At 40.5% G+C, this 13,192-nt stretch overlaps 1 protein-coding gene across 3 annotated transcripts; it reads right to left on the reverse strand.

The window, feature by feature from the left end:
* Nucleotides 1–1,846: 1,846 nt before the first annotated feature.
* On the reverse strand, nucleotides 1,847–12,103 carry Tat (tyrosine aminotransferase). Of its 3 annotated transcripts, XM_047530010.1 has the most exons (13): nucleotides 12,003–12,101; nucleotides 11,742–11,915; nucleotides 11,261–11,507; nucleotides 11,006–11,110; nucleotides 9,158–9,225; nucleotides 8,204–8,362; nucleotides 6,875–7,013; nucleotides 6,110–6,162; nucleotides 5,247–5,399; nucleotides 4,539–4,667; nucleotides 4,124–4,207; nucleotides 3,300–3,398; nucleotides 1,847–2,877 (listed from the first exon to the last, which is right to left on the reverse strand). In XM_047530010.1, the coding sequence occupies exons 3-13, from the start codon at nucleotides 11,493–11,495 to the stop codon at nucleotides 2,737–2,739; spliced, it is 1,365 nt and encodes a 454-aa protein (XP_047385966.1). In that variant the 5' UTR covers nucleotides 11,496–11,507; nucleotides 11,742–11,915; nucleotides 12,003–12,101; the 3' UTR covers nucleotides 1,847–2,736. The 3 variants fall into 3 exon arrangements, with proteins under 3 accessions (XP_047385966.1, XP_047385965.1, XP_047385967.1); XM_047530009.1 differs by lacking the exon at nucleotides 11,742–11,915 and having other exon boundaries at nucleotides 11,972–12,103; XM_047530011.1 differs by lacking the exon at nucleotides 11,742–11,915 and having other exon boundaries at nucleotides 12,003–12,097.
* Between the last annotated feature and the right edge of the window lie 1,089 nt (nucleotides 12,104–13,192).

A 13,192-nucleotide genomic window follows, 5' to 3' on the forward strand; every position in this document is an offset into this window, starting at 1 on the left:
GGTGTTTACAAGGCTCAGGGATAATTTCTCAAACTCCTGGAAACCTTCTGCCAGAAGGGACCCAAACCGGGAGCACAAAGAAGGAAAATCTCGCAACAGAGCTTAGGATATAGAGAAGCCAAAGGAGAAAACAAAACTGAAGCCTCTACCTAAGAAAACCCAAGTCTCCTTGGAGCCAGGAAAACTCACTGCCCTCTGGGCTCTGCGCCTGCGCACTGAGAGGGCACCGCGTTGTCCCCGCGACAGCGCATGCGCCCTGTCCCCACAGTCGCCCGCCGCGCTTCTGCGCCTGCACAGCCTTGGTATCCTTCTGCCAGGTGTTGAGGGTTGCTAGCGAGGGAAATGGAACTCTTTGTGCCAGCTCTTCTGAGGTTTTAGCAGTGAATCACCTAATAGGCGGTGTTCCAGCACGGGTGAATTCTCAATATAGGGTCCTTGTCCCCGACCTTTTAATGCATCCTTTGTGTTATCTCATGACAGCTCAGATAGTATCCGCAGAGCAACTGGAAGTTAAATGTCAAATTTGAAGCAGCTTCTGAAGGGGAGGAGTGGGAGGTTTTTTATCTAAAGGCACCCATGAAGTAATGAACACCTCATATAGGTCGTCTCTCCTTTGATTTCCATAGGGCTCACGATTCTAAAGCTGAGTAATCGTTGGTTTGAAAAAAGGAAAAATATGCATGAACTCAAGACTCTTACATATGCACGGAAATTGTTCTTGATGTATGAACCACGACTGACAAGTGATTCATTCTCTCAAGGAGGGAGGAAACTGGATGACTAGAGGATGGAATGGGAAAGAAAGAGGGTGGGTTTGTTTGTATTGTATGAAATTTGTCCAGTGTGCATGTACTGCTTTTTAAATGTTTGAATGTTTATTTAACACATGTATCAAAAAGTAGATACCAAGGACATTCAGGAATTTAAGAGGCCTGAGCAGAATTCTTTTAGTAATGTGGGATAGAATTATCTATACATGGGAAGCTAAACTGTCTTGTGAAAACCACTGTCTTCCTGTTTATTTCTGGACAGAGATCTTTGGGAGGTTGGAGATAGGAGACAGGAAAAGAGAAGCCGGGCATTTTTTAAAAATCTTTGGCAATGGCATACAGGAAACTGACATCTTTATCATTTCAATCATTGTATATTCATGTTGGATCTGCTGAAGAGCATTGAAAGACAAATGTTTGTGTGAACTCCTGAACTCAAACATGGATTGGAGGGGAACTTAATCTTTATTTTTTTAAAGGTAATTAATTAGATGTTTCTGTCAGGGTTAAGGCCCAGAGTTCCTCTTTGCGTTAAGAAAACTTCCTTTGGTGAGAAATGTCCACACTGGTTTTGGTATAGTTCCATCCCCAACCAACCTTGCAAGATAATTTTGGGCTTCCCTTCTCTAAGGGAAGTGTTAAGGAAAAAATTAAACAGGCAACTGTACCAAAGAGGATTTTCAGACGAAATGCTCATGCTGAAAAGATTCGAAACACCTCTCATTTGCCAGTCAAGCTGAACCAGTTCCACTTTGTTCTCACTTTGAGCAGTAACTGGGTCTAGACAAGGGTACCAGAGGAGGGGATCCAAAAAGTTGAAAGTGTGAAGTTCAAGGCTAGAGGTTATAATTTGTTACCTTTGGGTTTGCCTTTTTTATAAGTAGGAAGCCAGAAGTTGAGCTCCCAAATAAAATATTCTAGGATTTGTGCTTCTTAAGTAACTCCAAAACCCAGTACATCTGTGAAGAAATAAATTCTACCAAGAATAAACCTACTGGCTCATGTATCAATCTGACTGAGCAGTGCCTGGAGATAGAAATTCCCCTGCAGAGAAGGAAAAACACATCACAGAGAAGCATACTTGATACAATTTATTTTAAAAAAGAAGAAAAACAAATAATTTATGTCCTTGGCAAAATAAAAGATCTAGTAATACAAATGCTTCTTAGAAAATATATGAAAAGATAATATAACAAACATTAATAAATCAATATTAACATCAAAGCAAAAGTGATAATGATTCTATAACAATGACAAGTGAGGATATTTTTGGCCCATACACAGCAGTATTTCTGGAAGGTCCTCTGATTCCTCCTTTCTCTTAAAATAAGATGTGGTCTCATTTTAAAAAACCTGATGCATATAAACCTAAATTTAGGAAACTGATCAATTAAAGGTTATTTATCTGCATCACAAAGTAATTCTTTACCAAAATAATCCATGAAAATGTTTCTTTAAATGATCCTTCAAATAGCAAATTTCTAAATGCATTTAGAATAAAACTAGCCAAATACATGTGTCTCTGTGGCAAAAGTAAGGTATACCTGAAATGAGGCAGTAACAGAGTTGGGCTTCTCTGGACAGTGTCCTTTCTTTGACTATGAGGAGAGTCATCTGCTCTCACAGTCTTGTTTCTCCCATCCCGAAATCTTATTTTTCTAGTCTTAACTGCTTTCTGGTAAATTTTGTTCACTTGGTACTCTCAGGAAAAAAAGGAGGAAGTCATATGAGAGGGGGACAAATCGATGAACTATTGAGGCACTCCAGCCAAGCAGAGCGAGAGGAAAATCTGGGTTCAGAGTGTGCATGTGGATGTGACCCAGGGAAAGCAGGAACAATCCTGAATCCCTGATGTGGTGCTTTTGAGGCTTCTCTCCCTTTGGGGGCATCTGACTCACTGAGGAGCAGCAGAGCCCAGTCCAGCCCTCCTCAGAAGGGACACGTCTTCAGGAGAATAGAGGAGGGTCTATTTGTCACACTCCTCCTGGCTCCCTTCAGTACAATGATAGTGCTGCTCACAGAACTCCTGGATCCGGCTGCACGCCTCCAGCATCATCACCTCGGGGACAGTGATGACCACTCGGAAGAAATTCGGGTACTCGAAGCACTGCAAAAATAAGGACACATTTTTTTCAGGGCAGCTGAATCTGGTGTACCCTAAAACAGCCAGCCTCTAATCAGCAAGAGGCAGTGATGGCATTTCATCTGGAGTATCAGTTCATTCAGTCGCCATGACTAGGGTATTGATTCAGTAATTGAATTACTTCATCTTGAAATGGACTGTGGGACAAGCTTGAATGTCTCTCAGCTAAAATCTTTGTTTATAACAGGTTTTTTTTTTTGTCCCGTTATGGATGAGATAATAATGGGGAGAAACTAATTTTAAATTGAAGTCATGAGACATGAACCATGCCAAATGAGAATATGCTTCGTTAGGGGAGAAAAGATGAGGCTAGAACCCAGTTCAGGGAGTGCTCTGGGGGCTCTAGAAACTGTTGAGGGTGTCCTGAGAAATGCACAAGCTCTCACCGTTGCTGGGAGGCAGTGGACAGACTGCTCAACAACTAACCGCTCTGTGAACTCCACATCATTTTCAAATTCTGGGAAGTGTTCCATCTCAATTCCAACCTGTACCATTAATAAAAGGGAGAGGCCAACTTATCAGAAGGAGGGAAAACAGGCCACTATCCTATGCCAGAAATGAGGGTAGGGACTACTTTAAAAGATATCTTGGAACTCTGCTACTGATAACTAAGAGTCCTGGCACTTATGTATACATGGAATTTGTTGCAGGGAAGAGAGGATATATTTATATTCATATTTTAGTTTGTTAGTTCCTTCTTGGCTATTGATAAATGAAAGGAAATAAAATGCCTGTGTTTCTCAAAGAGGTACAATGAGCATTAGGGTCAGGACATTCTTTCTTGCATGGGACTATTTTACCCATTACAAGATATTTAGCATTCCTTGCCCACATAATGGCAGTAGTACCCCTAAGTCATCTGGAAAACAAAATCCCCACACAGTCCAAAACACCCATAGGAGACCAGAATCCTTCCCAGTTGTGAGCTACACAGCAGCTTGTTTGCATCTTATAACTTCCCTGTACCTACACATAAAATGATTATCTATACAAAGTTTGAGAACTTTGAGGTTAAATTTTATCAGTGGGACAATTAAGAACAAGACCATTTCTCAACCGACTTGTTCAGGAACCTAGCTCATTGCCTTTGGAAATGGGACACGCCCTGCATGACCACCTTCTGCAGCCCCGCCTACTACCTTCCCATGCTTTACAACCTGCATGAATCTACTTCCTGTACCCCCTCTCACACACACACACACACACTCACCATGAGATACATGGCTCCAGAAGGGCGGACTGGTTGAAGTCCAGAGATGGCAGCCAATGCCCCATAGCAGAGATCAGCATTGGACTAGAAGAGGAAGTAAAGAGAAAATCAAGGATCAAATTTTAAGTTAAAGAAAAACCACATCATTAAAAGAACCCTCAGTGAAGGCTGGGAACTTGGGTTTGATTTTCTGGCATAAGGAGTCAACAAGAAAAACTCTATCACTTGAAGTTCCTGGCCAAGAGCAGAGTGAATTACCAGAAGTGAGAGTGAATTCTTACATGATGTCACTTCCTGATGCAGAAGTCCCGTATTGGAATGGTGCTCCATCTAGGAGCATCCATCATTCCTAATCCACTGCTGGGGGCCTCTGACCCCCAAACTCCCCAAGAAGAAGTCCACAGGCCGCCCTTACCTTGAGAAAGCTTAGCGTGTTGTGGTAGAACTCTTGAGGGGTTCGGCGCAGTATGCTTTTCAGGGCTCCCTGGACAATGGTGCAGGGTCCCAAGATCCGCTGACTCAGCTTCACCAGCCCATCTCGAATCTAGAAGTACCCCCAAGAAATGCAATATTTACCCTTACTTAAGCATCCCTGTTTTGGGAACTTTTATTCGGACCTATCATGTTTTTAATGCTAGGATGTGACCGTGCCTAATGACATCTTTAGAGCAGGTCACTGGGTCTATAGTGTAGCTCTGCCATACACCTGCCAGGTGACTGTAGGCAGATAATATAACTTCTCTGTACCTTGTTTTTCTCAACTGTAAAATGGAGCGAATCCTAATACTAGCTTCATAGGGTTGTTGTGAGAATTAAATTAAAACAGTGTTCAGGAAGCACTGGTACATGGTACACCCTCAGGTACTATTAGCTGGCATTATGTCATTGTTTCCCTTTCTTCAGTCCCAAAACAAGGTGTATGGAACTTCTTCACAGAGCCAGATATATGAAATCTGAACTTGGGAGAGGTATAACTATTTCCATCTTTATCTAGTATGTCTCCTGGCACTGTGAACTATAAGGCCAAGAAGAAAGAGGAAGGGGTCTTACCTCCTCACTGCTATGCGTACAAAACAAATATATATCCTAAGTCACACACAGTGTTGCACCACATAGCTCTCACCTCGTTGCCAAAAATGTCTCTCCGGTCATGAATGAGGATCCAGCCCAACCTCCAGCCAGGAACCAGCCAGCGCTTAGCCAGCCCTCCACAGGACAGGATGGGGACATTGGTGCTGAGGGTGGCCAATGGTTCATATTTGCAATCTGAAAACACCTAAGGGAAAGAGATCTCTTTCTTACTTCTCTCTGAATCCCATCCTTCTACCCCTTTCCTTATATCTAGAGGGACCAGGATTTAGATTTATAGGCTCATTTCTACCCTGAAGCATGATCAAAAGGAATTATTCAAAACATTTAATTCCATGTCTGGAAGCCTAAAATGAGTAAACTGACTCTATTCCCATAGTATGTACAACTTCATAAAGCCAACTCTATGTAATTAGTGACTATTATAATTCCAGATTTAAAAAATAAAATTCCTGAACCCAGAAATGTTGCAGAATGCAGAACTGTCTGGATTTTGGAAAGGCTACACAATACATGTACCATACCTTATGAAACACTCCCAGAGCAGTCTAGGGTAATCAAGAATATTAATATTTTTGCCATTTTCCCTATACTCTTAAAAAATACATATCCATAAGTGGGATAAATAAAAATCTACAGATATCTTCATATCAGGTCAACTCAGGCTTTGCAACCAAATAAATTCCAAGAATCTTTGGATTTTCAAAGCTTTTTCAATATCAAAAACTGGCCAATGAGTCATGGGCCTATACATTTGTTAAGTGTACAGGGATGCCGAATTGCTGCATGGAAATTATTAGGAGTTGCTTCTGATTGTCCCATTTGCCAATTTGAAAGGTCCCATAAAACAATTTGGGACTGAGATTACTATAGTGATATATCCTGACCCAGACTCACCATGTCTCCATAGATCTCATCAGCTAAGATGGGGACACACTGCCTTGCAGCCACTGAAAATAAGAAAATCATGCTGAAATAATTTTTAATGCAAATTACCCTCTCATTTAATATTCACCTACTCTTTTTTAATTTTTTATTTAATTTTTATTTCTTAGTTGTAGGTGGACCAATACCTGTAGTTTTATGTGGTGCTGAGTATCGAACCCAGGGCCTCACACATGCTGGGCAAGTACGCTACCACCGAGCCACAACCCCAGCCCTCACCTACTCTAATTATTGCTAATTTCATGACTCTTTGTTTGGTCTTCCTCTTCAAGAACTACAGTTTTTTTTCTGATACTCTTCCAGGCTGTGGAGTCTAAATTTGCCATTTAATTAACTAGATATTTCAAGCCCTCACTTTCACATGATGGGACTGGCGATGCAGTGAGTACAGGTTAAGTATCTGTCCAAAATTCTTGGGACCAGAAGTGTCTCAGATTTTGTATTTTTAAATCTTTGAATATTTAAATAGATTTTTCAGGTCAACTTTCTAATCCAAACTCTGACAAATCCAAAAATCCAAAATGCTCCAGGGATTTTTGGATGAGGGGTACTCAACCTGTTTCCTCTTTTTCTCCCTCTTTAGTCAGGTCCTACCATTCCAATGCCACACAGTGGACTGGAGACATCAGTGGACTTCCTCTCCCTCCAGCCCTGGCTTGGAACTTAGAAAGGGGTTCCATCATTCCAGGAAACTGCTAAATGATCCACTCAACTTACCTGCTAGAATCTTCTGAAGATGACTCTTACTGAACACTGACCCACAGGGATTTGATGGATTGTTGACAATGATACAAGCTGTCTTTTCATCAATCAGAGATTCCAGTTGTTTCAGGTCAATTTCCCAAGACTTCTCTGGCTGGGGAGAAAGAAAGGGTGAGACCAAGATGCTTCTGGAAGATTTAGAGGGAATATTTAACCCAAGGGTGCAGTGTAAATATCAAAATTTGTCTTTGACCTCAACCCCCACTGCCAGAGTCTTTTCTTTTCTCCTTTTTTTAAGAACTTTATTGTTATACATAGTAGTTGGGTTCCTTCCAACAAACCCATACATGCATGGAAATTTGTTTCAGTTCATAGCCCCTCCTTTTTCCCTCCCCCTTTTCCCTTCTGTTCTCCCTCCCCTCTCTCATTCTCCTTCCTCTACTCTACTAGACTTCCTTTCACTAGTTTATTAATTTATATTTGATTAGTTCTTTATGTTATCCTGTCCTTCCCTCCTCCCCCTTTCCTTTATTTCACGCTAGCTTCCGCCCGCGTGTGAGAGGAAACATTGACCTTTGAGTTTCTGAGTTTGACTTATTCCACTTAGCATGACATTCTCCATTTCTATCTATTTATCAGCAAATACTATTATTTCATTCTTTTTATGGCTATGTAGAACTCCATTGTATGTATATACCATAATTTCTTAATCTTTTTAATTAAAATTTTTTTTATTTTTACAGACTGCATTTTGATTCATTGTACACAAATGGGGTATCACTTTTCATTTCTATGATTGTACACAATGTAGATTAACACCTTTCATGTAATCATACACGTACATAGAGTAATAATGTCTGTCTCAGTCCACTATCTTTCCTTCCTCCACCCTTTCCCACTCCATTTCCCTCCACACAATCCAAAGTGCCTCCATTTATACCATAATTTCTTTAATTCATTCATCTGTTGACAGGCATCTTGGTTGATTCCATAATTTAGCTATTATGAATTGTGGTGCTATCAACATTGAGATGGCCGTGTCTTTGTAGTATGCTGATTTTAGATTTTGGGGGGAAAATACCTCAGAATGGAAAAGCTGAATCATATGGTGGTTCCATCCCTAGTTTTTTGAGGCATCTCCATACTGCTTTCCAGAATGGTTGCACTAGTCTGCAGTCCCACCAACAACATACAAGTGTACATTTTTCCCCACAACCTCACCAGCATTTAATGTTCACATTCTTGATCATTGTCATTCTGCCAGACCCTTTTCTTTGAGGTAAGCGTCATAATTTTACAGGGTAGTAATTGAGCAGTTGAGTCTAAATTTGAAAAGATGCTTACCAATAGGTTGTAGAGTTTGACTTCAATTCCCATAGATTCAGCCAAAGTCTTATACAGAGAAAAACCAGGTCTTGGAATGAGGATGTTTTGCCCTGGATTGGCCAACACAGCTAAACAAAGTTCAATAGCCTGACTACAGCCACTTGTCAGAATGACATCCTGTGAAGATAAGAAAAGGTTAATTCTGTTATGGGTTCCAGCAGTCACAGGAGAAAAGAACTGGTCGAATGGGTGAGTTAGGAGCAATAATGAACTTATTTCAAAAGTTGTAAGCAAAATAGTAAAGACTATACTAAGCCAAAACCAAAAGAAATTACTATGTTTATATATGCCCATACCTAAATGTTGTTGAAAATGTTGGCCACTTGAAAGAAATAAACAAATCATTCTTAAAAGGGTAAGTTGGTTATGACTCAGCCAGCTTCCACAAAAATCCTTGGACTGACCTGGGCATTTTTGGCCTGGTTGTTTACTTAATTTTGGCCAGAGACTTAAAGTCTGGCTCTTCTCTGAAACACAGACGAAGGACACCTCTCATGTTAGGAAATGTCTACCCCACACAGCAGATGATAGATGGAAGAGCAGCATCTAAACTGATCACTGTCATCAATTCAGTATGCCATTGGGATCTCTATCTTTCTTTCTGAATGCCCTAGGTGACTGAAGGAAGCTACAAATTAAAAAGATCCTATTGGCAAAATTTTTAAATTTAATTATTTGGTATTTGTGAGTTGTTTTTCAATGGTCTTTCGCATACCATCAGATCTAGGGTAACCTCTGGGTCCTTTGAGCCTCCTTGTGACAGACAACTAATTAGAAGTCCTCAAATTGCTAAAAGGAAATTATCCTGAGTTTCCCTGACCCGGACAATTACTCCTATAAAAACAGAAACAAGAAAAGGGGGTACAGTTTGCCCTAAACTGCTGCCAAGGTGGTACCTTGCCTAAGGCTCACCTTAGCTTCCAATGGTGCCTTGGGACAGTGGAAGTAAGAAGCAACCTCCTCCCGACTGGACAGGTATCCTGAAAGAAGAGCAGGGAAAGGAAGCTGGAGATTTCTCCCCCAACTTACAACTGTGCCCTAGAGGTCAACCTGGGTTTCAAGATGCCTCCTGCCCTTACTCACAGAAATCTGTTCAGCTTAGCTCTCAGACACTATAGATAAAGGCAATTAACTGATATTTTATATCTTAAAATTTAATATATGCACAGATTTATTGTCAATAACAAGAAACAGCTTCCTAAACTATAAAATACTCTGTGCAGTCTTGACCACTGTGATTATGTTTTGTTCTCTAAAAGATAAAAGATTTCAATTATTCCTAAGTCCCTTACAGGAACCATAGTTTTTGAAAAGTTGTCATCAATGCATTCAATACATGTGGTCCATTTTAAGATTTTTTTATATTATATGTTTATAAGTTTTTATACAATTTTTTTCTTTTAAATCAGTTTCTTATATAATATTTCCAACTTTGCCTTATAAGGCTGAAGTTTTGACAGTTTCATGCCCATTATATAATATTTTGCAAAGCTGCTATTCAAAAAGACAACATTTCATGTTTCTTCATTGAATAAAAACAAGGGTCACTTGAAATTATGTAAATAAGCCCTTCATTAAGAATGAGGAAAAGCAAATTCCTAGATATACATTATTGTCTATATTTCCTTTGGCATGAGATGTTCAGATCCTCTGAGTGTTTGTCAAATGGGGGTTGGGTTTTGGTTTTCTGGGTTGGATTGATTCCCTAATACTTGGATATTACAGTCAGAAACTGTAATTACATAACCTTTGTGTTGGTTTTTGTTGTTTGAAATTGTCTGATATGTAAGTAACCATGCTTCTTATACCTCTTTGAAGTGGTGTAAGAAGTTTGCTTTGTTTTGTTTTTGTGGTACTGGGATTGAACTCACACGTGCTAGGCAAGCGTTCTAACACCCAGCTGCTACATCCTCAGCCCTTTCTTGTAAATTTTATTTTGAGACAGTGCATCACTAAGTTGCTGAGACTGACCTCAAACTTGAGATCCTCATGCCTCCAAGTACCTGGGATTAAAAGGTGTTCATCACCCATGCCCAGTGTGAAGCAATTTTAAAATCAGATTTTAGCATTTAACTGGATTTTTATTCTGTATGAAGAATATGTTCCCAAGTACACATAAACACAGTGTGCAGCACTGACAGTAAGAAATCACTTATTTTACCAAAACCTTTTGGTCAGAAATTTTTAACAAATACAGGACATTAAATCTAAATAGGAAAACTTTCTATTGGAAAAACCTTCTATCTTTCAGCGTGGCTGCCCATTCTGCCCAGTGAATGTATGTGTGTGTGTGTGTGTGTGTGTGTGTGTGTGCGTGTGTGTGTGTTTTGACCTTTCTACCTTAAATAGTTAAAATTGCATTTCAATGTGATCAGGATCACTGTGAAAATAAGCCTTTGCTATAGAGAGAAGGAGAAATAAAATAAAGGAGCTACTTATATAGGGCAGTAACTTAATATAGGACCTAGAGGACTCAGCAAACAAGCAGGTCCAGCCAGACTCAAGGCCTTTCTATTAGAATTAGTGATGATGGGGTAAGAGCATTATTTGAGAAATAAGCAAGTTCCAGAGTCAAGAGGGAAGGGACCAGCATGCCAAAGGAAGCCCAGAAAGAAGATAGACCTTGATGACTTGTGTTGAAGCATCTGGAGCATGACTCTTCCCCAAATCCAAAGGGCTGTTTAGAATTGCTGGAAATGATTTCCTATTAAAAGAGCACCAAACATTTGAAGGCCACCAGGCATCTTCTCAGGAGCTTACCAATGGATGGGGCATAGCCATTGTATTTTCCAGAGTCCAGGGCATCTTTCATGGCTTGTGTAACTTCCGGATCAGTAGGTAGGTTTCCAAACACAGTTGGATCTCCTATTCATGGGAGGGAAAAAAACAAAAGGAGCCCAGAAGTTATTCTTCCATGTTCAGTACTCAGATCCACCCTCTACTACCATCTTCTCCAACCAGCCCATGAGGATTGGAGGGACAATACTGCTGCTCCATCAAGTGTCCCCAACTCACCAATGGACAGAGAAATCATGGTTTTGTTTGGATTAGGCTTCACCTTCATGCTGTCCACAATGGCCCGGATGGGATTAAAAGTTTTGTCAGACATGTCAGAGGGCCTCACAGACCATCTGGCCTTCCTGCCTTTCATTTTTCCCAGTCCAGAGCTTCTCCCACTGATGTTGACATGCACATCCAGAACCGGGGAGAGGTTGCCATTGCCATTGGTCTGAATCATGTAGGGGTCCATTGCTAGTGACGCCTATGAGAAAAGAAGGGGTTACCTGTGAGGCATAGCTGCGGTGGGCAGCTACTTTTGGACCTGAACATCAGGGTGACTTCACTGGATGTCTCTTTTCCAAACATTTTTGTTGCTTTCTCTTATAAAGTAGCTTTATTATAAATAAGGAAAGTTGTAAGACTTTTTGCTGAGATGGAAAATAAAGCCAGAACCCATTCTGCAACATCAGCAGAGCACATTTGGTTGAATATTTACCTACTGTTTAGTAGGATTTGCTGCATACAATTGTAATCCTTGCAAAGGCATAATGATGCTCTGAGTAAAACCAGGAAAAATGATACATCATCAAAGAAAAAGTGCTCTCCTATTTCCATGAAAAAGCAATCTGAGAAAGGGTCTCCTTAATTCTTTGACACTCCGTGTCTGGCCCTGTTTGGAAAAAGATGTTAACACGTGGGAAAGAAAAATGTGAGCACCCCACTTACCACCACCCTATCGCCGAAGCTTGGGGTTTACCTTCCACACACAGGGGACGCAGCCTCCAAGCAGCCAAACCTGAAAGCTCACCAGTTCTCTGACAAGTTATTGTGACAATGAACTCAGGTACAAATTCCGACTCCTAAAATAGTCTCTACTAATGGGCGTTGAACCTGAAACTTTTATGCTATTGGTTAGGGGTAAGAGCTAAGTTCTCGCGTGGGCCTCTCTACTCCCCTCCCCTTGACTGTTTCTCACCCCTTACCCTGCTGCCACCCTCCAATCTGGAAAATGTCCTCACTTCAAACATCTGGAATTCTCTGTCATTCTTTCCAGGCACTGGGTTAGGTGTTTCAGAAAACTGCCAGAGGGCAGTTATGATGACAGTAGGTAATTTTTATTAAATCTCTTTTGTTACAAAACATCCTATTAAAATTTTAACAGTACAGAAATATATAAAGTAAAAATATAAGAGTTCTTTCTTGCATCCCTCTACACTACGCTCCATTCTTCTTTGGGTGGCAGGGGGAGTGTAAGCATTTGGCTCTTTCTGTCATTCACCAAGATAGATGATGGATTAAGATAGAGAGACACAGATGCACACTTTCATAGAGTTTCAAAACGGATGGAATCATGTTCTTCAACTTGTTTGACAAGGTCTTTATTTCTTGTACCCCTTCCTTATCAGTCCACAAAATTTCCAACTCTAATCAGAGCAAAGGTGGACAGTTAAAATAAATGGTCACTCATCAACTACCTGAAAGGTACAGGTTCTCTAAGGCAGCCAAAACTTGTACAATTTTATCCTTCTATGTAGGTAAAACCTCCTTCATTTACCAGCTGTAGTATTATTGGAAGACTATATACAGATGGCATCTACAAAACAAAAGCAAAGCCCACGGTCCTCAGCAGGAATCGCGACATTCCTGTGAGCCTATGAAAAATATCACTCACTCAGGGATTAAGATGAAACTCAGTGACTCCCCAGGCTCAGATCCTATCTGTTCATTTGTTTGGACACAAAGTTGGTACATAGGTTCTTTCTTCTCCATCTACTTTTCAGCGATCTGAATCTCAGTGGGGTTGAATAATCTTGTGTTTTTCTGGAACTTCCATTTCTTATCACTTTCCAGAATTTGTACAATGCTTCCTCTTCCCCATTCCAGTGAAGCAAGCAGTTACCACCTCATTTTAGCAGAGGAGATGCAGAAGCAACAGGTGAGGACAGG

The sequence above is a fragment of the Sciurus carolinensis genome, chromosome 16 (genome assembly GCF_902686445.1).
Source record: "Sciurus carolinensis chromosome 16, mSciCar1.2, whole genome shotgun sequence".
NCBI classification, from domain to species: domain Eukaryota; kingdom Metazoa; phylum Chordata; class Mammalia; order Rodentia; family Sciuridae; genus Sciurus; species Sciurus carolinensis.